The 26113-nt window shown below is 38.1% G+C and overlaps 1 protein-coding gene across 4 annotated transcripts in view; it reads left to right on the top strand.

Annotated features, from left to right (window-relative positions):
- Positions 1-26113, top strand: part of LGR5 (leucine rich repeat containing G protein-coupled receptor 5) — an 85968-nt gene that overhangs the window by 50860 nt on the left and 8995 nt on the right. For 2 of the 4 annotated variants that reach the window (XM_425441.7, XM_046912467.1), the window contains exons 5-15: positions 8229-8444; positions 11601-11672; positions 13785-13853; positions 16636-16707; positions 17561-17632; positions 17733-17801; positions 17929-18000; positions 19850-19915; positions 20123-20194; positions 21650-21721; positions 23267-23392. In XM_425441.7, the coding sequence (XP_425441.3) occupies positions 8229-8444; positions 11601-11672; positions 13785-13853; positions 16636-16707; positions 17561-17632; positions 17733-17801; positions 17929-18000; positions 19850-19915; positions 20123-20194; positions 21650-21721; positions 23267-23392 (978 nt within the window). Of the gene's footprint in view, positions 1-1020; positions 1174-8228; positions 8445-11600; positions 11673-13784; positions 13854-16635; positions 16708-17560; positions 17633-17732; positions 17802-17928; positions 18001-19849; positions 19916-20122; positions 20195-21649; positions 21722-23266; positions 23393-26113 lie in introns of those variants that run through there. The other 2 variants (XM_040669689.2, XM_040669680.2) reach the window with 2 other exon arrangements.

Below are 26113 nucleotides of genomic sequence, written 5' to 3' on the forward strand. Positions count from 1 at the left end.
TTTCTGAATTATCCACAGAATTTCATTGTCACTTGATACAAGAAAAAAAAATGGCTAAATTTTGTGAAGTGTGTACTAACTTTGAATGTGCAGCATGAAGTCTCTAGATGACTGAAAATAGGCATGTTCTTTGGACATACAGACACATTAGTTGAGTCTGTGCTTTAGTTGATCACCATATATTTTTACAGAATTACTTTGAATTAAGGTTATTTTCAAGTTCCTAATGTGAAAATCATTAGAGAAGTTCAAGTGACTATTGCAAAAAATGTTGCTGCAGTGTGCATCGATTACTGACATCAGTGGTGAGAGTCTTAATAGTGACAAGAGCAGCAAATATAGCAATCTAATCTGGCTAGAGCTGAGATATATTGATTGGGAAGCATACTGTGATAAACACGTTCTCTTATTTTTTTGTGTGTAAAGAAGTTCTACCAGAAAGTTCACATCTTTTGCACACATTCAATTCAGATGAAATCCAAAGGCTCAAAGAATGAATCAATTTCTAGCAAATTTTTGCCATTAGTGTACAACTTATGCATATACAGGCCCACATTGTACTATTTTAGCTTCCAGGTTCTTCTGTCTGTCTTGAACAGTACTTACCTCCTTAATATACAAAGCATTCGTTAAGGTTTGTAAGGGTGAAAGAGCCTTAAGAATTAATTATCTTATAAATTGTTATTTGGTCTGTACCTTTTTTTCTTTATTGACCAGACAGACTGAAATATCTTAGCCGTATACTTTTGAGGTTACAGTTCTTTCCTTTGATCTTTTAAAAAAGCCATGAGAAAATGCTGGTCTACTGACTATATTAGATTTTCTTTCTGCTAAACAAACAAAAAAAAAGTCTTGCTGAGATCACATCATTCTATACACATTCTGGACCAAAACACGATAAGCCAAGCAAACAAGGGTTCCTTTGTTGCTCTGAAAGAGACTGTTGAATTTCCAGTGCAGTTTCTAAACAAAATGACGGTCTCACTCCTTCTTTTTTGCAGATATTCTTTTCCATAGGTGGAGGAGCTGAAGAAGCGAACCAAACATAGTTGCAGTGTGTAGTCTGTGTGAAGGACTGATATTTTGTGACACAATTGAGACAGACAGAGAATAGGGGTGATCAGCAGGAACTTTCAGACAGCTGTGTAGCAGTCCTATGATGGAACGATACGGGTTTGTACAGAAAAGCTACTATCAGCTGAAAGACGATCGCTGGCAAAAGAGACCTCTTTGAGGGAAAGAAAACTATTATTCTTTTGTTTGCTTAAACTGGGTTGTGCTTGTCAGATAAAGGTGTGCACAGATTCAGTTTCTTGTTTCTTACAGTCTAGGAATTTTCTGCTCACAAGGTGGTTCTTGCATTGGTTTCTGATTTACAATAGGAAGTATTTCTTGAAACCTTTGAAATAGCAGCAGTCTTTTCAAGGGTGTAATTAAGAGGTTAAAAGCCTACACAAAGGCAAGTTCTATAAGATAACAACTTCTTGTGTTTATTATGTTTAGCTAAACAGGTGGCATGGTTTTCGAAAGCCTCATTAACCCTTTTCTTTAGGTTAGCATAGCTGCAAAAAACTGAAAACTGATGACAGGGCTTAGAACTGCCTTTTGTATTTTCGCCCAAGAAGGGCAGTCATGTAGAGAAGCAAGCCATACCAACCACCTTGATACCTAAATGAATGTGAAGCGGATTACGTTAAAATCATTTTTATATAAATATGTGTGTAATGGTGTGTGTACACACATTAGGTGTATACAAAGGCTGCTCTGAAAGTAATGCCTCTGATTTTATTGTGCTGGCCCACAGCTGTGTTTATCTCCATGTTCAGCATGTTATGTGGGCTATAATTCCCTTTTGAAATTTGTCATGAATACAGAGTGGTACTGGTTTACTAGCCCTAACAATTCAAACGATGTTTGCTTCTGTTGAGCCAAGAAGAGGAAAGTAAGTTCTCAAATTCCATGACTGAAAACAGCCAACGCACAATGACTGGTGTCACAACTTACATCTTGGCAGCGGGGTTTGAAGTGTCACTTGCATGCTGTCTCCCTTGTTATTCGTTTTTCTGTAGAACTGACTGTAAGCAGATGGTCTCTGGATTTTATATTTCCCACAGCTCCAATATCTCCACTCTGCTTTTAAATCAAGAAGGCTTTTAATAATTTTGAATATATCTGTGTAATCCAAAAGCCTTTTATGTAGGTATACTGATTTATTTTTGAAATATAGCTATTAATTATCACCTTGCTTTCTGACCAACTGTTTTCACTGAATTTGAGCACTTGTTTAAATAGATTTTTTTTATTTCTAGTGAGATCACTTATGTACCAAAATTGACATTTCAGTATTTTTTGAACAAGAAGGGATTGATAAAGGGAGCAATAATGCACAAATTATTTTTTTAAGATTAGTTCCCTGAGCATGTTAAAGCAAATGTTATGCTATTAGCAACTGATAAGCTGGAGATCTTCATTTGCAAATTTTAGTAAATAAAGGAGAGAAGTCTAATTGGCACTGCTGATGGAGAAGTGAAGCTTCTGCTGCTCCTTTATTGGGACTATTGTAATACAACACCTTGCAGCGAATGCCACAGATTAATTCACTTTATTCTTGTTTAGAGATCATTGTTTGTTAATAAGAAGCTTTTCCTATTGCATTTTCAGAGAGAAATGATAATCAAGAATAGGTCAAGTATTATGTCACTGTCTGTGCTAAACCAGTCATCAAGGATATTGAAAAACAAACATTATTTACAGTAAGACATGCCACCTGCTTTCATTCCTGTAAAACTTACAAGGACTTCAGTAGTAGAAAACAGAGCAGAATATAAGATGGTCCCTCTTCCAAAGCACTGGAAACAATTGGTAGAGAAAAAAATAAACCATCTTTTCTCCACTGACAACCTGGAGTTTAGTGTAGCACATGGATTTGTCTTTACAAATACAGGATGAAAAAAATAGTGTAAATAAATTTGTTTTAGCTTTCTGACAGAATTTTATTTCACTTCAGTTGTTTTTTAAGATACGTTGATATGTGCAGAGCACTTGATGATGATGCATTTTTACATGAAAGATGAACTAGAAATCATCTCGGATGTTCTTAAAAATCTGCTTGGCTGGAACAGGTCAGAAAATGGATTTTTCATCTCCTTCTCTCTACTTCTCTAAATATTTGACATTTCAAAAGAAATTCTTACTCTGAAAAAGGAGTTGAAGACTTTGATGGTACAGAGTTCTGAGATGCCTCCAGTTCAGCCTTGAAATGAAAAAGCCTTTTTTCAGAAGCATTAACATTATAAGCAGGGCTTTTTTTTCTAGCATGATGCTTGTGTTAATAATCGTGATTTTTAGTTAAAAGACCAACCAACTTTGATGAAATCACATTCTCCCAGGAGAACTGTTTTCATGAAAAGACAGCAGCTTCAGTTGTGGTTTTTCATGTCACACCCCATGATAATGAAGCCCACAGAAGGCTTTATCCTTCTTAGAAAACCCAGTACCTCAACAGTTACCCTCAAACTCCCTGAGGAGGAATTTCCCACAGTTTGAATCAAGGTTGTATGTACTCATGCATACAACTGTACACATACACAAAGATGTCTCAAAACTCACAGCTACAGTCTCATTTAACTCCATCTTTTATCTACGTGAGCTTCTAGAACCCTGGGGCACACTAGATAACAGAAGAGGGACTGAATCGTAGAGTACTAGGGCAGTGTCGGAGCACCCATCTCAGTCACGCACGTTTCCAGCCTGATAAGCAGCTAGGAGGAAGACAGACATGCAAGGATCCCCAAACTGTTTGTCTTAATATTTGAGTCCAGTCCCTACACAACCAGCTGTAGAGTCAGATTGCTTTCAAAGTGGGGTACAATTGTCCAAACTGGGTCAGCAGTTCCAGGCTGCTGAGTGATGTTTTCTTGCATCCAGTAAAAGCTACTCAGTGTCTGACTCCTTTCTGTCTGCTGAGCAATCTCTTGAATGACAGTTGCTTTTTTTTTTTTTTTTAATCATACCTGTAAAGAGATACATTTCTCAACCTCAGAATGGCTAATGAGAAATCTTTCTGTGTGGCTGAATCCCACCAGGATGTACACTGCCTGTGGGAAGAGGACAAGAGGGCCAAGTGCTGAAATGATCAGCCATGTGAGGTTCAAATCAGATACACAAGAAGGTCCACGTGGGCATCATGTGGTGACACAGTATTGCTGGAGCCAGTCTAGCAGGGCAAACAGGGCATAGGAATGCTCCAAAGCACTGGTCACGACCATCTGCCCTGCTGTCCTGTGAGCAGGGTCCTTGGCACACTTCTGACTGCTGCCAGATGGAGTTTGGCTGAATGGTTACCTGGGGCCACTTGGAAGCTCCTACAGGCCTGGTCCATCCTGTCAGCACCCTGCATGCAGCCACCTGCTTTGGGAGGCCAGTGGAGGTTACTGGCAACATTCCCAGGCACACAAGATGTCTGGTCTTGGACCTCTGTTCTGCAGCCAGGTTCCTAGCATGACCCAACAATTCCTGCTGGCCCTACTTCTTCCTGCTTTTGGGGCTTTGAGGCCAGTCTCAGTATGAAAATAGCTTTGGAACTGTGTATTTGTGTTTTATACAACATGCTAGTGTCCTGTCACACCATCCAGGATACACCTGAACAACATATTTGAATATGAAGAGAAATGCTAAGGATCAAAACTCTCAGAGCTGTTGAGACCTCCTCACGTTTTACGTGCATGCAGACAGAGTTCAACTAAGCAGCAGGGCAGAAACAAATGTTCCTAAACTATAACTTGTGAATTTTTTTTTCCTCTTTCAGTCTTGCTGTTGCTGTGCAGGGTTTCTTCTATCAGTCTTGTACAAGCTCATACAAGGGCTGAAATCTGTGGAAACTGCTGTGCTGGTGTGTTGCAATTAAGCTTTCACAATAGTCCTAGCATTTTCCCCTGAGGACTGAAGGGGGTATCCTGCTTAAAGGGGCATGTTGGAGAAACCATGCTTACAGTAGCCAGCTTTATTTTCATTACATTCACTTTTCAAAGCCAGTTCTGATGTCACTCTTGCCATTTCTTACACATGGCCTTAGCTTAATTCCTATGAACAAACCCTTGAGAGGGTCCATGCTACCACAGTCTGACCCCCTCCTTCCTGTGATACCCACCCTAGACATGCCCTCACCCCAGTCCTTGTTCATCATTGCTCCATGCTTTCAGCAATGCCTGTGTGCTGTAGAACCTGTGGAGGAAGAAAGTGGTAGGAGAGGGAGGAGCGTGCCCTTCTGTTATCTGTGTACCTGCCATCAGTCCTTGCCTCCCCTGCCTGCTGCATGAAGGACCTTAACATTTGGTTTTGTCAGTGTTGTATTCTTGATTTCTTTATCTATAGTTATATCTTTCCTCTTGGCCAGTCCCTCCATTATGTTCAGTCCCTCATTCCTTGTAAAAAGAGGCAATCCATGTGGTAGATGTTTATCTCAGAGAGAAAAATGACCTGCGAGAAATTTCCTTCCTGATCCCATGCCTAGCATTTGACTTAACCCTGAATGAAGGAGAAAGACTCACTAACAAGACTTTAAGGATGTTCCTGAGCACGAGGTATTTCACTAGGTTGTACCTGGGCTTACACTTGGAATAAGACTCAGAGAAAGGAAACATATATGTATTCATGTAGAGACGTATCAGTGGCATAAAGCTAGGTGTCCATATTGAATTGATCCAAAAATATGAATCAAAACTTTAAAGAAAAGAAATCTACCTTCACCCTTTTCAGAGTAACTGCGAATTAGTCACGTTTTCAATCCTATATGAATAATATCTTTTCATCATTTATAACGCATATGGTCCTAGCATTCACTGCATGCCACAGGAAACACCAGTGGGATACAGTCCACATAGCTCAAGCATTTTCTTTGAAAGGTTTGGACATTTTAAGTGAGCTCATGGTGAATTTCATACTGTCTGCTTTATTTACGTGCCACCTATCAGAAGAGATCAAGCTTTTCTGTTTCCCTAAATTGACTCGCTCTGGAATATAATAGCAGCTTTCAAACTCACCACGTTATCTATATATTTTCAATTATATATAAGGTCATGTTTGTGAGTTAATGGGTTTAGTTTTGAAAGTGCCAAAACTTTGATCAGCGTATGTAAAACAATTGGCTGAAAACAATGATTTTGATCAATGCTTTATACATCAGTGTGCGTTACCTACAATATGACAGGAAACAAAACCACTACTGTAGTATTTTATTATCTGCAAGAGGGGAAAATGGTACTTGGAAATTCTAAAAAGATTAGATAACAAAAGAGCACTTGTGGCAGTGCTTATGAGCACCAGTAGGGTGTATAATCCAGCAAAAGGACATGCAATACAAATCATTGTAGTTTCAAATTTTCTTCCAAAGTTTATTTAAGGAATAAGCCAGCTACCTAGAATTTCAGTCATATTACAGCAGTCCTATGTTGTCTATTTTGCTTACATAGTAGTAGTGGGTTTATATTTGGAAACTTCAGTAATAAACAAAACCGGTTCCTTGATTCGCTGCTGAGTGTTGGTAAGGTAGAAACCCTGACCTCTCTGAGGACAGCAGAAGTAGTGCCTCTGCAGCCACAGCATCACACAAACAGCTGACTTCTAGCTTTGCCACGCAAGCAGGAGTTCTGTGAGTAACTCCTCTGGTGTCTGTCCTCCTCTGGGAGATCGGAGCTGCACAGTCAGCCTTGGCACTGAGCAAGAAGCTGACTGTCACACAGTAATGCATTTAGGTTGAATAAAGCCTCCATTCTTTAATCAGTGTAACTGTCAAACTAATACAACTGCAAGTTCTTAGTTTACATACCAGCATCACACAGGGAAGAAATTTACTTCTGACCAAACACAAAGAAACCTCATCTACTCATTCAAATTATACCTTATTTGAAAACATAGGCATGGCACGGTTGTTGCCTGGGGAATGGGGGAGGTACAGCATGACTATTTCTAAACATTTCCAGCCTCGCCCATTTGTTGACCGACCCTTGAGTTATTTTGAAAGTTCTGTCTCTGCTGCCTGCCATGTCAGTTATTATATTGAAAATTTAATTGTACAGGGGCTTTGACACTGAACTTTATAAATTTGTTCCAACTGACCTTGTCTCAGTTATTTGCCAGCCTGGCACGAAGCCTTCGCATTCATTATTTGTTCTCATGCAGAAGGTAGAAGGAGCACAGAGCAGGAGATAGAATGGACCTGACGTTTTACATGACTGCGGATGAGGAAGCAGCTTTAAATAAAGAGATTATCAGGCCCATCACAGAGAGTATTGCATTTCTCTCAAACAGAACAAATTTAGGTTGTACAGAATTACTTATTTGTACCTTGGGTGCGTCTGTTTGCTTTATAGTCTTTTCAAAACTTCTATTTAAATTCGTTTTTCTTTCATCTCTGTACTCTTCTGAACAGACATCTTGAAGAAAAGTTTCAGAGATTGGCTTCTATGACATAGTATTTCCAGTTCCTTATCTGCAAAAAGTTAAGTAGATTTAATCCTTACTTGTAGAAGTGTGAAAGCAAGATATCACCTGCAGCTCAGGAAAGGTGCAACACGTAGTTGAGCTCCCTCTGTTGGCTCTGCAGCAGCTGAAGTGCATCAAGTAACTTCAAAGGAAATCAACTGCATTAGCGACACTGATCTCTGTTTAAAACCATTTTGCTCTACTATTAAGAGATGTTATGTTCGTTGCTCATTAGAATAATTGAAGTGCACAGCTTTTAAGAAGGAGTAAAACATGAGTGGAAACCCAGAAATTATTTTTATTTTTAGCTTTTAAAATTGATGGGTAGCATCTGGAAACCCCAGACAGCTTTCAGCACTGCAACTCAGTGATTTATAGATTCTGAAAGAGAGTGTCATGCTGAGTTTCTTATACTTTTTTATTCCATACTTTCAAATAACTGGGAAAGTAAACAAATTTGTGACCGGTCCATAGAAAGGCTCTGTTCAATTGTGATTAGTCTGTGCTCTCAGTGAACCAACAGCCCCAAAGGACAGCTGTGAGCAGTGAGCCAGCTGCCTAGGAGACTTGTGAACACCATGTGAGGTCCCAGAGATAATGTTGCGAACAAGATGGAAATATAGAATCTCCGGGAAATGAAAAATTGATGTGACAGATGCTGCCTATCCTCGTTGTGTTCTCGATGATAGTTTCTTCTGAAAGTCCACTGTTCTTTTCTCAGAATCAGTTTTCTTTTTTTCTTCTAGACGCCTGGATGCCAACCACATCAACTACGTGCCCCCCAACTGCTTCAATGGTTTGGTCTCCCTTAGACACCTGTGGCTGGACGATAATTCTTTGACAGAAATACCCATCCAAGCTTTTAGAAGTTTACCAGCACTTCAGGCAATGACACTGGCACTGAATAAAATTCATTACATACCGGACTATGCTTTTGGAAACCTCTCTAGTTTGGTAGTTCTGTAAGTTTTATCAATTGCTTTTTAGCAAGAATCTCTGCTTCTTTGCAGTGCTTTGACCTCTTTGTGATTAATTACTTGAAGATACAATGTTTAATTTAGATGTTACTTGAGACAACCTTTAATTAACCCTAGTCTCTCCCAAGTAGTAAATGAGAGATAAATAGCTGCCTACATGGGTTAGCTAAGCCTGTGTTTTTTCTTTCAGTGTTAATATTAAACTTACATTATCTTGGACTATAAAGCTGTAGTTCCCTTCTACTTTTGCACTAGGCCTAATGATGATACTCTTTATGAGTTCAGTTATGGAAAATGTTGTTTTTTAAATACAAAATAATTTGTTTGTATAAGTACTATACTTCTTTTTCTTAAATTATCTTAGAAAAACAGAATTTCCACATCATCTTAAAGTCACATTTGCTACAGTACTTGATTAATCTAGCTTAAAAGTTTTGTCTCCAGTAAAAAACTGGAGGGAATTTTTAAAAAGTCGCCGTATCTGGTCAGCAAAAGTAACAGGAATAGATGAATTGTATGCTTTCTAAGGCAGTACTGAATGGAGAAAGAGTAGGAAAAGGAAAATGAACTGAAAGATTTCTGGGTGACTTGGAAAGAATGCTGCCCAGTAGAAATTATGTATAGCTTCTTCCTCAAACCTATGTATAGTTCTACTTCACAGACAGTATTTGTAGCTTTATATTTTGATATATTTGCATACCAATACAACTAAATGAATCAGATGCAAAACCGACACCAAAATCTGGAAGGAATACTCTGGAATGTGGTTTCAGTTTTATCTTCCAGGAATGCACCACGTGGAAAAAAATTTAGACAGGCTGGAGAAACTAAGGAGGAAACTGAGGAAGAGAAGTTATTTCAGGATACTTTGGAAAATGTTAGTATTATTAAGGAGAGAATAATATAGTCAAGACTTACAAGACTTATAATATAGTCAAGACTTGACTCTCTGAAGCTATAGTCTGTAAGAGACTTAGCGTATTTTAGCATATTCTAACCCCACTGTAAACATTGAACCTGGCACATTTCAGGATTCCTTATTGAATATTGTAGTCACCGTCTCTGTCTAGTGCTTAATATATTCATTTAAATGTATAGAGTACCAATTACAGGTGTGCAATAGCTGCCTTGTAGTACACAATCCTTGCCCTGTGTTTACATTGAGTACCAGTCTCATTCCATTTAAAGTGGATAGAGGAGTGTACAGACTCGTTATTTAACCAAGATCCTAGATATCTCAGTAGTGCTGAGAAGATAGAGAATGTCTTGAACGTCATTTGCTAGATTCCTCCAGAAATGCAGAGATAGGAGGGCATATAAGAAATCCAGGAGAAAATGACATCTTTATTCCCTGATTGCTTCTGCTCACTTAGGTTCCCATATTTTAGATCTGACTTTCTTACTTCTGGTCTTCTGGGTTTCATGTTGATTAATAATTGATTCCTCATTATCTGCCACATCTGATACTGAACTGGGGCTATTCAACCAGGAGAAGAGAAGGCTGCAAGGTGACCTGAGAGCGAACTTTCAGTATCTAAAGGGGAGCTACAGTAAAGAAAGGGACAGACTCTTAGCAGGGTCTGTGGTGAGAGAACAAGGGGAAACAGTTTCAAGCTCAAATATGGTAGATTTAGGTTAGACATAAGGAAAAAGTCTTTTACAGTGAGAGTGGTGAGGCACTGGAACAGGTTACCCAGAGAGGTGGTTGATGCCCCGTTCCTGGAGACTTTCAAGGCGAGGCTGGATCAGGCTCTGAGCAACTTGATCTAGCTGTAGTGTCCCTGTTCATTGCAGAGGAGTTGGACTAGATGGCCTTTAAAGGTACCTTCCAATTCTAAGGTTTCTGTGATTCTGTGATTCTCTGAGTTTTGGCTCATCAAAATATTTGTGTGCGGTTCTGCTTTCTTTTGTTCGCTGCTCTATTCAGCCTGGCGAATTTCCAGCTGTGTGTGAACATGCATGTTCAGCTGGCGCAGGTTTGAAGATCCATCCTAGCAATTCAAACTGAATTGGAATTTGTAGACATTCTTCGTGCTAACTCAAACATTACAGTTCAGTGTAGTCATTTAAAAAAAATGATTGATTTTCTTTTTCCTAGGGAGGGGGAAACCTACAAAACATTTGTATTGTTATATAGGGAACCGTGCTTTTTATGGACAGAGATACTCAATGTGTCTATGTTCCGTGATCTTTAAAATTATTTTCTGAGCAGAATGAACCATTAAAGGGTATGTAACCAGCAGCTCCTCAATCACAACCTTCTTTTCTTTTGAAGTGTTACTCCCATAGTTTTCCTCCACTATGAGAGTGAAGAGCAAAGAATAAAATAAAAGTCTTCTGGGAAAAATGCATCCGCTTCAAAAGCCAACTTAAATAGCACTAAGTTGTATCTACTCCCATTAATGAGCTTAACACAGATTGATTTTTTCTATGTCAGTACAAAAATCTTAGAAGTAGGCAGCGTTGTGATCCTTCACGTGGGAGGGTTTGACTGAAATGAGACAAGCAGCAGTTACTCTCGCTGGCTGAACATTGGAGAAGTAGGTGTTGGCCTACAGGTGTTTACAGTTTCAAAGGAGAGCAAATTAAAGCACTCTAAAAATTGATTAGTTTACTCATCTCAGTGGAGCTATGACTCCTTGTCCTATGGCTTTGTGTCTTCTTTTATTCTGCAAGGCTAGTGGCTGTTTCTTCCTTATTATCCTTCTGCTCACCTGCTATTCTGCGCCATCCCCTCTAAAAGCCTTTGGATATACATCATCCAAGTGAACACCTCCCATAGTTATAAAGGCAACATGTTAATTAATAATGTGTGAGAATTTGTATACACTTTCACAACATTTAATGTGCAAAACCGACCCTAGGATTCCAGGTTTTGCCCTTTTTAAGCCATGTAGATGGTTGTAAAACAAATCCCTTCTATGGAACCAAATTGAACGCCACATGGGTGGAGTGATGTCAGGAGGAAGCAGGGAGAGCAATGAAAGGGCCTCCACTACACACTCTTGCAAAAGCATGACTTGCATATAATTGGTGCATGGCTGAAAATAAGTTTATTTTGATTTAAGCATCAAAATGTTTTGCTTGAGTCCACTGTGGGCAATGTGCTTTCCTGACTGTGTGCTTAATGTTCCCCTGCAGACATCTCCATAACAATAGAATCTACTCCCTGGGAAAGAAATGCTTTGATGGGCTCCACAGCCTAGAGACTTTGTGAGTTGACCTCTTATTTGTTTCCTTTTTTTTTTTCTCTTCCCAATGTTTTCATTAATATTCTGAGAGAATAAAAATAGCCTAAGAGTTAAATGTCTTTTTTGGCTTGCCTAATCACTACAGGATCTAAGTTATGGTTTACAATGACTCTGTGTGGCAAATCCTATTTTTGACTATAAAATTAGCTTGCCTTTTTAATAAGCATCATCAGTTGATAAACTGTTTCAAGGACATTTGAAAACTGTACTGGGCATTGTAAAAGAAGTGGCTATTCATGAGCAGTCATGTTTGCCTAGTTTAATACTATTTATTTGTCTTGTTTAATCAATAAACCTAATGGCTAGATTGGGAAACTGTCACAGTGAAAAGATTTACCACCAAGAGACTGTCTCGCCATAGAAGAGGGTTACGAAATCAAATAATTTTATTTTTTTTATCCTGGAAAGAGAAAAAGTGCCAAATATCCAAATCATGTACGTTTTACAAGGAAAGAGATATCTCAGTTGTGTCCAAGATTTTGCCTTTAAAGAGCTTTGCTAAAGAATAGCACTGATAAAGGTTCAAATTGCCTCAAGTTTTTGCCAAAGTTCTGTTCATATCTGCTAGAGTAGGCAACAGAACCCAAAATTCTACAGGAACGGTAAAAACTTGCATATCTTCTGCTCTGCTGCCTGCCACAATCAGCTCAATCCTTCTCAGAGGTTTTAGAGATTTCACCTAACCAGGGCAGAGAACGAAGATTTGAGGAGCATATAGACAAAATACCAAATCTGAATAATGCTGGTCTAAAAGTAACTGTTTTCTTTCTCATCCACAGAAGCATGCACTGCTCACTTTCATGTTTCAGTAAGACCAGAAAGAAAGAAATTTTGACTTTTTTTTTTATTTTCATTCCCTAGTTTTAGATGCATTGATCCCTTCAAACTGAAATGCAGCTTTACAATTTTGACTTTTAGTCTCCTGTGAGTTGAAAGGAAGTCCCTTAGTGTAGCACCGGAAAGGGGGACAGGAAAGAGAGAGGGAAAATGTAATAGTTTGTTGTGTTTTTTTAAGTGAGATTCACATGGCACTTGGTCAAAAATGGGGAGGGGGGAAAAGGACAATGGAATAAGTAATTGCAAGCCCAGTCCCAGCCACCTGGTATGAAAGAGATGAAAACTCAGAGGACAGTCATGAACCTGGGAATAAATGTAGGTGCAGTCTCTTCACTGCAGTAGGAAAGTGTAGCGCTTGCATCAAGCTCACTACTCGCGTATTGTACAGACCAGTTCCAAGATAGTTTGAAGGTAATCTAAAGAGATCTCAGTGTAAACGACGGAGGTCAGCTTTAGGATCATTTGTTTGCATTGATGCATAGGTCTGGAAATCACATATCACTGGAGGGCAAAGCAAAACTGTGCTTGCCTGTAATCTCTTTCTGTCAATAAGCGGGAGAGAGAGATTTACAAGCAGGAAGGAAAGCCTCGTTGAGTTCAGACAGCAGTTTCCTGCCTGAATTACTTCAGCCTAATACTGTTTCAATTTCCATCTATTGTAAACTGTGATTTCTGTTTTGCCCATTCCATAAGGCTGTTTCTCAGTTTTTTCAGACTATATTCTTCACAAAGCAGTGCTCAGGGAGCATCACACAGGCGCATCTCAATTTTAGTTTCAGGTGTCTCCTGAATACTAAAGGATGCACATGTCTTGCTCAGGGCAGAAGTATGCTTATAGTTCATTCACTTTACCATAATGAAGTCTGATTGCCACTGCAGCATGAGCAGTTCTTAAAGCAAAGGTCACTACCCTAGCTAAACTACTGTTTTTGCAATTTGTACAGTTAGAAACAATCTCCATGTAATAATCCAGTATTGCCAAAGCTTAAATTGAACAATACAGTTAATGGTAAAGTTGGGCTTATTGTATGTTTTCCCACTTGATAAAAAAATAGGAATGAGAATGTGTCCTAAATAGATTTTTCACAGAACATCCATGCACTTTAAAGATTTCCTGGATTTGGGCTATACGTTACTCATTCAATGCATGAAAAATGGTATTTCATTACAAATGCCAATAATTCTGTTATTCCTGATGCAACGCAAGACCTAAATAACACAATCTATTTTCACACAGAGATTTAAATTACAACAGTCTGGACGAGTTCCCCACTGCTATCAGGACACTAACAAACCTAAAAGAACTGTAAGTCAAGCATTTATATTAGGATGGAGGATGTTTTGTCTAGCGTGTGACTGATTATTTTCTTAATGCTGGTGATTTTGTCAGTAATCCCTAAAAGTTGATATCCCAGGAAAAGCTAATAAATGTGCCAACATGCATAAAAGATATTTTTCAACATGCAGTTTGGAGCATTCAAGTTCTGATGACTTTTATACTGCATTGTGCAGTGAATTTTTTTCAAGAACTTGGAACACAGCTAATTTGTTTTGAGTCCCAAACACAACAGTTGTTCTTTCCAAGCAGTCCAAAATATCACAATCTGCTAGACTAAGGAAAAACATGGCCCTCTTACTGGCTAATCAAGTTTAAATGTTTTCTTCCATCCCTCCTCCCCCATCAAGTTAAAGCATTCTCTTTTCAACTTAAATAGTCCTTTGTAATGCTGTAAACAAAACACTTGTGGATGCGCAGACATAGTTTCTCTAAAATAATGTCAACACTGAAATGAAGCCAGCCAAGTTTATTGTAAGAAACAGCTGAGTTATAAAAGAATGAATGAAATATTCACACATTGTAAACACAATGTGTATAACAGTGTGTATGTCCAGAGTTCTTTCAGATTGGAGTAATTGCCACTCTACATGCGCCATCAGTGTAGATTTTACAAAAACTAGGTAATCATGTGGCAGTTGGACACAGTTGTAATATTACTGTATCACAAACGGGCAGTAAAGGGGATTTTTTTGGAAGTGGGGAATCCCCAAGCAGTGTTGACTCCAGCTCAGCACCTCCTGTGCTGCTCAAGAGTGTGGCTCTGTGGGACTGTGAGTTTCTCAGTCCAGCTACTCTCAGCTGCTGTTCTGTCTCCTGAGGCCTAAAATAATTGGCTTGAAATCCAGTGGTCTTGAAGAACTGCCTTTTTGCTGACCTCTAGAGTCAGTAGCCTAACATGGATAACCGTGGTTTGCATTAAATGCACCTTGTCCTGTCCAGAAAACTGCCTGATGTGCTTGAGATTTCTGGACCCCATAGGATCTCACATCTAGGTATCAAACTGCTTGTGGCAGCTGATCTCCTCTGTGCAGGAAGTCTTTGGAGTGTGAAATTCTAACCTGAATTCCCACATCCAGCGGAGAACTTGACCATGTACATCAGTGTTTTGCTTGAGCCCTGGAAGCTGAACTTAAAAGCATGAGGTATCTCCCATGGGGTTCCTTCTGTTCTCACCAAGAGGAACCCAGGACTGCAAAGGTTCAGTTTATTGCAGGACTAAATTACTAATGTGTTTCTGGGTCAGGTCTCTTTTTCTCTCTCAGAATTTGTGCTTGGACTGAAAACACAGAATGTAGCTTTTTTTCCTTCTTGTCTTGGAGACAGCAAGCCATTGAGTCAGAGCTATACCAGATGCTCTGCCCTTGGTTACCTTAGCTGTAGGAGCAGTTCTCTCTCCAGGGTGGGTATAGCTGTTAGGTTTTGAAGATGCCTGTGAAGCACTTTTCCCAGTGTAGCCTTACTAAAGTCTCCTTACCCAGGAGTGCAGATAGATTTAAGCTCTTTCTCTCAGTATATGAACTGACAGGCAGTTACTTACCTTTGGTTCAGATGAGGTATATCTCTGAGGTGCAGTGCACAGGGTGCAGGCTATAGCCATGATCACTCTCTCTCCCAGTCACCTCAAAAGTGCCGTAGACTCTGTTTTACAGAAATGCACTGCAATTTCCTTTTGGCTGATGATGGGGCTGCTCCCACACTCTGACCGTGTCAGTGGTGATGAGAAGCCAGACACTGCCTTGAGAAGCAGTCGTGCCATTTCCTTTGCCTTTCTCCGTACAAGGAATCCAATTGAATACATCCACAAAACCAGTCTGTTCACTGCTTCTAGATGATCCTCATATTGCTCGGAATCTGCGTCTGCATGGATGCAGTTCTTGTGGCGTGCAGAAGAACAAGGGATTTAGAGCCTTGTTCTGTCTCATCAGCAGTAGCACGGTGACTAAACAAGTGAAACCAGTAATGTGGAACCTGTTGAAGTAATGACCAAATGTGCTTGCATCAGTGAACAATTTGAGGCTTTCTAAATATATAAATTTAATCTGGGAAGCCTTTTTCATACCCGACTGGACTAATGGGAGTTTCCCACACAAATCATCATTGTTCTTTTGAAACCTTAGTTGTTTCTTTTGTTTTTCACAATGGAGAAGTATTCATATGAATAAAATCCAGTAATTAATGATGAGACCAAGTTTTGGCCCCCTATCCAGCAGGCACATTGGATAGTTTGTTCATGTCTACATCTAAAATATTTCAACAACAATGTAGTTGTGGGAGACTCAACAATATAATGTATAAAATCATTTACCTTATACATTTGTGTAATTCATTATTATCACAGCAAATGAAATAGCTGCAAATTAACAAATATGGGGGGGAACATATATACATGTAAATATGTACTATTTAATGTCTATATTTACATTACATATATATCGGTACCTACATGACACACACCTATGAAACACTGTTTCCTGCTGTGAACACCTGACTTTTAAAATTCTATTTTGTAGTTTACTTCACCCGCGTGGCACTTCTCATGTAGAAGAGTGCCGAATTCTAGACATTTCTTCATTTTTTCTTTTGCTCTTGCTTTTACCAGTTGTCTTACCCCAGAACGCAAGAACATATCTTTACACGCAGACATTTTCCTTATTACAATCAAAGAAATCGTAGTGTACTGTGAATACAAATTGTGCCTTCTCATTCCTTTTCTTTACTGTGTAAACCATTTTTTTGTTTTGTTTTGTAGAGGATTTCATAGCAACAACATCAAGTCAATACCTGAGCGTGCGTTTGTAGGTAATCCATCACTTATTACAATGTAAGTGGTAACAGTTTATTCAGTGACACTTTATCTAAGTACCATGTTGCTATTTGTCTAATGGATCTTCTTGTGAATGCACTGTGTAGCACATAATAATGCAAATGAACAAACATATCTTCCTAGCCTTATGAAAAGTGTGGCAATTTGCATGCCACATTTATTTGTGGTACTCACTCCCTATTTAAAGGGAGTGAGTACCACTACTTCATCGTTGACCTTTCATTTGAACTACTCTTGAACCTATAGTTGAACCTATAGGTCTCTTAGTATTGCTGGTAGATAGAAGATAGAAAAATTACTCATGATGGATTCCAGTCTCAATTCCCATTATTTTACATGAGAATACATTTAACTGGCAAACCTCAACGTAAGAAATTGTAAAATAAGTGAAAAATAGCCACACTTTTTTTTTTATGAGCAAAAGCAGTACTCCTTTACAAGTGCAGTGGTACTCAACTGCTGTGGATGGACAGCGTCCTCCAAATATGTGAAGTTCTGATTTCCTCATCCATCAACTTTGTCATATGTCATAATAAAGTTCTTCATCTTTGAATTTTAATCTATCTGGGAGAAAGAGAAAATGGCAGGCTTCTGGTTTTAAGTCCAGGGAAAATGGATACTTCAGTATTAAAAACATACTTGATGGACTTAGGCTAGCAGGTAAGAAAAGTCCCACAGGTGCACAAAATGTCTGTGAACAAACAGAGGTTACTCATTTGTATATAGTATAATGATATAATGTGTTTTGAATCTTCTAAAATATTCCATATAATATTTTGTGTATGTGTTAATTGTATAACACCGTGTATAACATTGTGTGTAAAATGTCTTTTTTGCTCTCTTTTTGCAGACATTTTTATGATAACCCCATCCAGCTTGTTGGAAAATCTGCTTTTCAAAACTTACCAGAACTCAGAACTCTGTATGTGTTTAATTTCTTTAAATTGTCTTTAGTTGCAATGTTAGAGGTATCCCTCAAGTTCCCCATTGCAATTGTATTGAAACGATGTTTTAAATTCCAGGACTTTAAATGGTGCCTCACAGATAACAGAGTTTCCTGATCTGACTGGGACTACAAGTCTGGAGAGTTTGTAAGTGGTAGAGGAGAATTTTTCTTTGGTTTTTATTTTTGATGTTTATTCAAAAGAATGTCCCCAAAATAAGCATTTGTTTTGTAATCTTTAAATTTTTTTTTTTATATATAAATTCTCTCAATAGGACACTCACAGGAGCACAGATCACCTCTCTCCCCAGATCAGCTTGTGACCAGTTGCCTAATCTCCAAGTGCTGTACGTTTCAGTATGATTAATAACTTTACATTAATAAGAAAGATTAATGAACAAATGAAATGATTATGATTTCAAAATTACCCCATTGCTGCTATTTTTGTGTATCACATTACTGCATAGAAATCAGAGCAGGGAGCAAGTCCTGAGTGTTACTAAGAAATACCATCCTCCCAACAGTTTGTATTCCACATCCCAGTTAGTATTTCCCATGCATTGCTGAAAAAGATCATTAATTTTCATGCTTTTAGGAAATGCTAAAATGGTTCATGATTTTGTTTAAAAAAATCAGAGCTACTTTCATTGACTTTATTTTCATTTATTCTGTCTCTCCTGTAGCACTTTTGTTTTCTTTCTGAGGCAGATAACTCAGTGAAGTGAATGGAAAATATATCTGCATAGGGAGTTTAACTTTGAGCTCTTTTCATGCTTCTCTTTTAGATTCTTCTCCAGACAGACTTAAGTAGTTGACTGAAATTTTGATAGACTATTACTTGGCATTGTTGGGGCATAGTTCTTATACTAAATATCCAATATTATTTTAGCTTGGAAATATCCTTGGGGTTTGCTTAATCACTAATGAAAGTAATCACTGTGTCTGCTTCTTTGAGAATCAGCCAACGCTTTCCTCTATGTATTACATCACTAGGAATGTATTTTCTATTGCTTCTCTAGCCAACATTGAAATAGGACTAATTATAGCACATGATTTGAATACCAGTGTGGATGTCATTAACATTTCCAGAAAAATTAAGTTTTAGTTGATGGACTCAGTAGAATCCTACACTGTCATTACTTGCACCATTTTCACAAGTCAAACACAGAATTTACAAAATGCCCCTGTCAGAATAGTAATGACGAAAATAATTTTTTCCAAGAAAGCAGATGGGTAGATGTTTTAAAGGATTGGAAGCAGGGATGGAAGTAGATTACTCTTGGTAATATTAAATAAGTATGGGAAAAGGATGTTTTTTGTAATTATGCATGTAAATTTTATCCTATATTCTTTTCACCAGCAAAATTCAGATTCAGTTTTCCCCAGACAAGATGTGTATATATATATACATATGTATATATATATATATATGATGAGACTATTGAGAGTGGGTAGGAGAGGGGTGTTTGGTTGTTTTCCTTCTTTTTTTTTTCCCCCTCCAATTTCTGCAAATTGCCTGGGCTTGTTTTTGATTAGTTAGATTATACTATAAATCAGTCCAGATGTTTCAGTTATTCTGTAATTTGTTGAGTTTTGGCTCAAGTCTTTTTAAGAGTTTTTTTCCCTCATGTAGTGATTGATTTCAAAGTTAGTTCCCATATCTTTAACCACAGCACTCAGTTATGAGATGTAACAGTTCTAAGGATCAGAGGCAGTACTGCTTAATTAGAAGTGTAGAACTGAAAACTAATTACAGTTCATTACAGTCAAAACGTACATAGACACTTTGTATTGTAATATTTGTAAATATATACTTATTAGTGCATTTTAAATGGTTTAAATATTTATCAGAAGTTTAATGTGATGAATATGAAGTATGTGATGCAAAGCCAATGCTCCCTATAAGCAGACTGCCAATACTGTTACTGTAAAACACTTAGAAGTCTGCACTTCAGCAGGAAATTGTCAGACAGTGCAAGGAATTTGCAAAAGCAGTATCTGGAGTTAATATAGATATCCTTCCTTCTCCCCTCAGTTAGAAATTAAAAGCTGACAGATGAGAGATAATAACTCAGTCTGCACATTTCTATTCTCCTGTAAAATAAGTTATTTTTAATTGAGCATGAAGAGAGACAGGAAAGCAAATCTTTTAGCATTACATTGAATGCTAATCTTTTCTTTTCTTGTATATTACAGAGATCTGTCTTATAATCTGCTGGAAGATTTACCCTGTTTTACTGCATGTAAAAAGCTACAAAAAATGTAAGCTTCAAACTATCCTAAAATGCCTAAAAAGAGGCATCTAGACAGAATTTGCTTGAGCATCATTAATTCAGTTACTGCTGACCAATTTCACATACCCAAATACGTACCTTACAACGTACTGAAGTGGATCATAAATGGTCTACAAGACTGCCTATTGTCTTCTGGGTACCTTTCCAACTGAGAGATTTTTTATTACTGTTTCAGTGACTTGCATCATAATGAAATTGATGAAATCAAAGCAGACACATTCCGGCAGCTGGCTTCTCTTCGTTCTCTGTGAGTACAGCACTAATGGTGGTTCACCTTGGCGCTCAAACACATGGGGTATATTCGCTATCTATTCACTGTCTATTCACTGTCTGTCCACTGTCTGCCACAAGACATCCTTATTTCTACTTCTCCTCACTTTGGTCTTTCATCCATTAAGTTGTGATTTTGAAAGCAGAATAAACGTTAACTTTAATATCTGAACAATGAATTCAAAGATGTAAACTTACAGATATAAAAGCTGTTACTTCTAAATGTTTATGATAGAGGTGAAGAAAGTTGCTGTCCTAGAGCTAGTATCTGTTGGCAGAATCAGCTCTAAGGAGCACGAAATCTTTGTAGAGCTAAGTGTTCTCTATAAAGAAGAACAATAAGAAATATGTAGGTCGTTCCAAAAGTAATTCTTCTCGTGAAAACGACAACAGATACAAAGAGCACAGTAACATTATTTTATAGAACAAATTCTCATCTACAAAGCACAGCTTTTCATCGTGGTCACCATTAGCCGATTTGCACTGATGAGCTGGTTGAGATGCTCTTCATTTCATGGTGTGACAGCTGTGCATGGCTATCTGGAGTGTGGCTTGTCTTTCACATCACTGTTGCCACTGTTGAAATGCACCACCCACTGCCTCACTGTGCTCACATCCACTCTTTGGTCTCTACAAACATTCAGCAAGTGTCAATGTGTGCCATTTTTTCTGCATGGAGGAATTTGGTGATGCCCCTTTGTTTCTTATGCACTTCCATGTCAGACGCCATTTTATCAGACTGCCCCTCTGCTGCCATCTGTCACACAGCAGCAAAATGTAATGGAATATTGGCGGGAAGGTTCAGCCTCTACTGCCGTACCACCAACATCCGCTTCTGATGTCGTGGGCCAACATAATAAAATAGGAGGCATAATTTCAGAGCAGCTATCGTAAATTCCAAACTTATGTATGTTTCTAGTGTTCATACAGACACAGCAGAATAATTTTGTAGAGCAGTTACTAATGCGTATTTGCAGGATCAAGCCAGTATATACGTAATATATTATGTAGCTACATTTATTCATTTAAATTTTTCCTACCTAGTGGAGTTTGTGACTAAGTTAAATTTATTGACAATGGATTTGCTGTTACTAATCGTATAATAAGGGCCTCTTAGCAGTAGTCTGCAAATCCCACTCCTCTTTCTGCTGCCTTGGGAAACTGAAGCAGACTGAAAACTGAACAGAGTTGGACTGTAAAGGGCATTAAGAAGTCTTGGAGAATGTTGTCACTTTAGTAACTAACTCCATTAACTGACTAACATAATTTTAAAAATTTCAATAAGATTTTGCAGCATGAGATTTGCAGAAGTTTATTGAAAATATTTGCATGTAATTAACACCTTTTTTATATTTAGGCACCCTAATCAAGTGTATGAAAACTTCCATATTCACTCAGTGGGTATGTAATTTTCCACTCACTTTTCTTGTAGGGATTTAGCTTGGAACAAAATTAAAATTATTCACCCCAATGCCTTCTCCTCTTTACCATCTCTGATCAAACTGTAAGTATTTACATATCTTTTACATTTAAATTTTAACATTTTTCTTGCAAGAGCATACAAAGCACTGGTAACTTGTTAATTGCCCCACTCAGCAGAAATAGAGGCTGTCTTTATTCTAATCTTCTGGTCTGTAAAATCTACATCTACATGTTTGTTTTCTTGTACTTCACCATAGGTATTATGGGAAAGCTACATATACCAGAGTGTAATCATGGTGATTAGGGCTCCATGAAACATGTCAGTGTATCTGCCGTTCTTCTTTCAATCTGCTAGTCGTTTAGAGTCTTTTAACAGCGGGGCGGATACCTTATTAGTCATGTATCAAAACTAAGGAAATTGATTCAAAATTAAATTACAAACATTGTTTCTCATTGCATGGAATAGTTTTTTTCTTCTTTAGTAACTTCAGTCGGAGTAGTTAATGGACAAAACACCAAAAATGTTCAGTCCAGTTTTTCAGGTCTTACTTACAAGCACTTCTGTCTTTACTTTTTCCTTCTTCCTACTATAATTGCAATACTTCTATAAGGTAAATCCCTGGGGACAACATGAAAGAAAATTCCTCTGGAGTTACTTTGCTCTGCAGTTGTTCACAAATGAACGCTGACAGGTATCTGATCACAGATAATCCTGTAGTTTGATTTGGGAGTTACAGGAAACAAAAATTTGAAAAGAGGCATTAATTTCTTTTGATGGACTAAGCCACCCTTCTGAATGTTGGACTGAAAAATGCCCATGAGGAGAATATTGCCTATGGCATCCTTTTGGGGGGATCCTCCTTTAGTGCTTTCTTGCAGAAGAAAGAGTACAGGAACATCATGCTGCCAGCAATAAATCCTTGTTCAGTAGCACAGAAAAACCCTTTGAACACACACACACACACACGCACACACAAACCATTGTACCAAGTGTTACCTGAAATGACACTCTGTAGCCCTCATCTGAATGAACTCACGGTAGACTTCACCAATTCAGTTGGACCAGCATTTCACCTTTGGTATTTAACTATGATGTTGTGAGCAGCAGAACATATGCATGCACAAGTACATGCACATTAAATGTGAAAAGGTAGAAGACCAGTAACATCAACAAGTCTCTTATTTTATGACTAGCCCTTTACATTTAGTTTTCCAAGGGACAAGAACTTTATAGACCACCCGTAAAAATATTCCAGTGGCATCAGACTCTCCTTTCTACTTCTTGAGCATTGACCACCTTAAGTACTGCAGTGTAGATTATCATGAAGAGGACTGAAACAGCTTACTGAATAAATGGAAGGGAGAGGGAGTAATAGAAAACAGAATGCATCTGAACTTCTGCCTTTGATTACTTTACCACTTTCCCTTGATCACTGCTTTCTGCTGAAAATATAGGTGTATGCTCCTGAGTGCTGTTGCAGTTTTGCTCTGTTGACTGACTTGTGTATAACACAGTAATTTTTGGTCAGTTTGGGAAACTATAGTCTGTTTCCCCAGCATGACACTTCTGTTACTGAATTAAAATAAAAGAGAACCTGTAAGATGATTTTTATTTGCTGTTATGCAGGGATGTGTCATCCAACCTTTTGTCCTCTTTTCCTGTGACGGGGCTACATGGTTTAACTCATTTAAAATTAACAGGAAATCATGCACTACAAAGTTTGATATCATCTGACAATTTTCCTGAACTCAAGTGAGTATATCATTACAACTAATAAGCTACATTTGTGTTCATGTGCAGTGGAAGGTGTGTCAGTGTGTAACGCATGTTGTTTCATATTGTCAGTCTTTGATCTGTGCTATTAAAACCAAAGCAAATATGATAAAAATGATAGACTTATTTTATTATGCTCACTTTTAACTGAAGAAACTGTGAAGTGTTTTGAAATATTAACCCCAGTACTTGGTTAATATGAGCCACATCTGCTTCCTGGTGATATATTTCAAAAGCTGTTAAAACAATATTGCTAGCACCTTAGTGATATGTCTTTTTACTGGTCTGTGCTTAAAGAATTTCCCTTATGTTTAGAGAGAACTCAGTAAATATCAAAAATATACTACTGAAGTTTCAAGATATTTGGCCATTTTTGTTTCAAGTAAAAGTGAATGTCTTTTGTTTTTGTTTTTGTTTTTTTTTCCTGTAGTATTTTGTTTAAGATTCAAATAACACAGAGCCATAGAATCACAGAATTGCAGGAGTTAGAAGGGACCTCAAGAGATCATTGAGTCCAACAGTCACCCAAAACTTTGCCATTATTACTAAAACATTTTGATGCTAATAATGTTCTGCTGGATGCTCTGTGTTATAAGAAGGAAATGTTATCTAGACATTATTTGCAGTTCTGCCAGTTGCTGCGTGACCACAGAGAAGTCATAGTAAATGATTTTGCCTATGATTTCAGGATAATGGGGAATGTCCCTTAACTTTCCCTTGATTTTCATGTTTTAATTGGAGAATGCAAACTGAAAAATATTTTTTTCCTCACTTTAATGTAAAATTTTTGATACCATAAAATTAAAAACAGTTAAACAGTATGAACATAATTACAGAACTACGGAGTGGTAGAGATGGGAAGGGACCTCTGGAGGCCATCAAGCCCAACCTCTTGCTTAAGCAGAGCCACCTGGAGCCAGTTGCCCAGGCCTGTGTCCATACAGATTTGAAAGTCTGCAAGGAAGACTCCATACTTATATCCTCACTAGATTTGCATTTTGCACTGGAAGAGTTCCATAAGTCATTATATGCAGACAACTCAAGGAGATGTGCTACTGATGGAAAGGACTGGAGTTTTTGTAGTTACAAATAAAGGTGTCGTGAGTAGAAGTAGGGAGATGATTAAATGTTTGAATAAAGCGCTGGATAGAACCACACTGGAGTACTTCTGTGATGCTATGTTAATATAAACAGAGAGAAGAGCTGCAAGAATGATTCAAGGGCCATGAAATGGTGCTTTAAAAGACTTAATAAACCCAGTATTTGTAGTTTGTCACAGAGGATATTGGGTAGTGACTCAATCACAGTGTGTGAAACTACTTTATTTTTTTAGGACTAGAGGGAATGGCTTCAAGCTGCACCAGGGAAGATTCAGTCTGGACGTTAGGAAATACTACTTCTCTGAAAGGGTGGTCAGGCACTGGAATGGGCTGCCCAGAGAGGTGGTGGAGTAACCGAGCCTGGTGGTGTTCAAAGAGCGTTTGGATGTTGTGTTGAGGGACATGGGTTAACGAGAACCATTGGTGAAGGGCAAATGGTTGGACTGGATGATCCTGTGGGTCTTTTCCAACCTTAACGATTCTATGATTCTATGATTTGTAACATAAGTGTTCAAAGTACTAGAGGCCTTATGTAAGTCTTCAGATGAGTCTCAGAGGTCAAGAAGCAAGTATCATAAAAAGTTGTGAATGTCTGAGCCTGAGCTTCTGCCTGTTTTTCTTCCCTCACTGACCTTGCCAACATGTTGAGGCAGGTGATAATTCTAAAATGCCCAAAGCCTCTTAAAAAGAATCTAAATACAAGAAAATTGATCACTCCAAAATAGGAAACATATAGTAAGTAATACATATACCATGTATATACCTGCAGTTGTCCTAGAACAATTTACTGTTTAACTTAATTGTGTACAGCTAAGATTTTTGAATTATTTTATCAATATTATACTTTATGTGGCTTTTTTTTCACCAGATAAATTATATATATTGCTAAAATGCAACTACAACGTATTTAGTTGGAATGAGTAATTAAAAAGGATGCGTCAGGCAATGGCTTGCTTCTTTAAAAAGATATAAAAAGTATGACTGATATATCTAGAGCTGATTAACATCTGTAAGAGCCAATTATATCCATTCAGGAGAGAATGGGGTAAAATCCTATCCTGGAGCCTGTAGAACTTGTACCATAAATTAAAATGAGGCCAGGACTTCATGCAGGATCACTGCAGACGGTGCATGAAGCACCAACTTGAATAGAGATCTGAAACAAAATGAAATTTCACCCTTTGTAATTGTTGGAACTAGACATTGGTTACAACATTAAAGACAAATTCCTGTATAAAAGCTTCCTGCTCATCTAAATGGGTCATTGCTGTTCAATACACAAACACATCAAAGAGCTGAGCATCCTCTGCCCCACCTTCAGCAATGGCACAAGAATGCTCAGAGCCGAGCCCAGCTTGCCAAAGCAAGCTATGAGGAAGTAAGGTCAGGCTGCCAACCACTCCTTCCCTCTTTATCTGATGCTTTGATTCAGTGCTGTAAAGAACTCAGTGACTAGCTCCATCCGTCATAACTGTGCATTCCCATTCACCATCAACCAACTCTGCACCTTTGTGAGATGGAAAACAACCTTGTGTTCCCTGCTGTTTGATCTAAAATCAGGAAAAAAGATATTCCTTGCAGCAGGAAAGAAATGTCAGGT

This window comes from Gallus gallus, chromosome 1 (genome assembly GCF_016699485.2).
Source record: "Gallus gallus isolate bGalGal1 chromosome 1, bGalGal1.mat.broiler.GRCg7b, whole genome shotgun sequence".
NCBI classification, from domain to species: domain Eukaryota; kingdom Metazoa; phylum Chordata; class Aves; order Galliformes; family Phasianidae; genus Gallus; species Gallus gallus.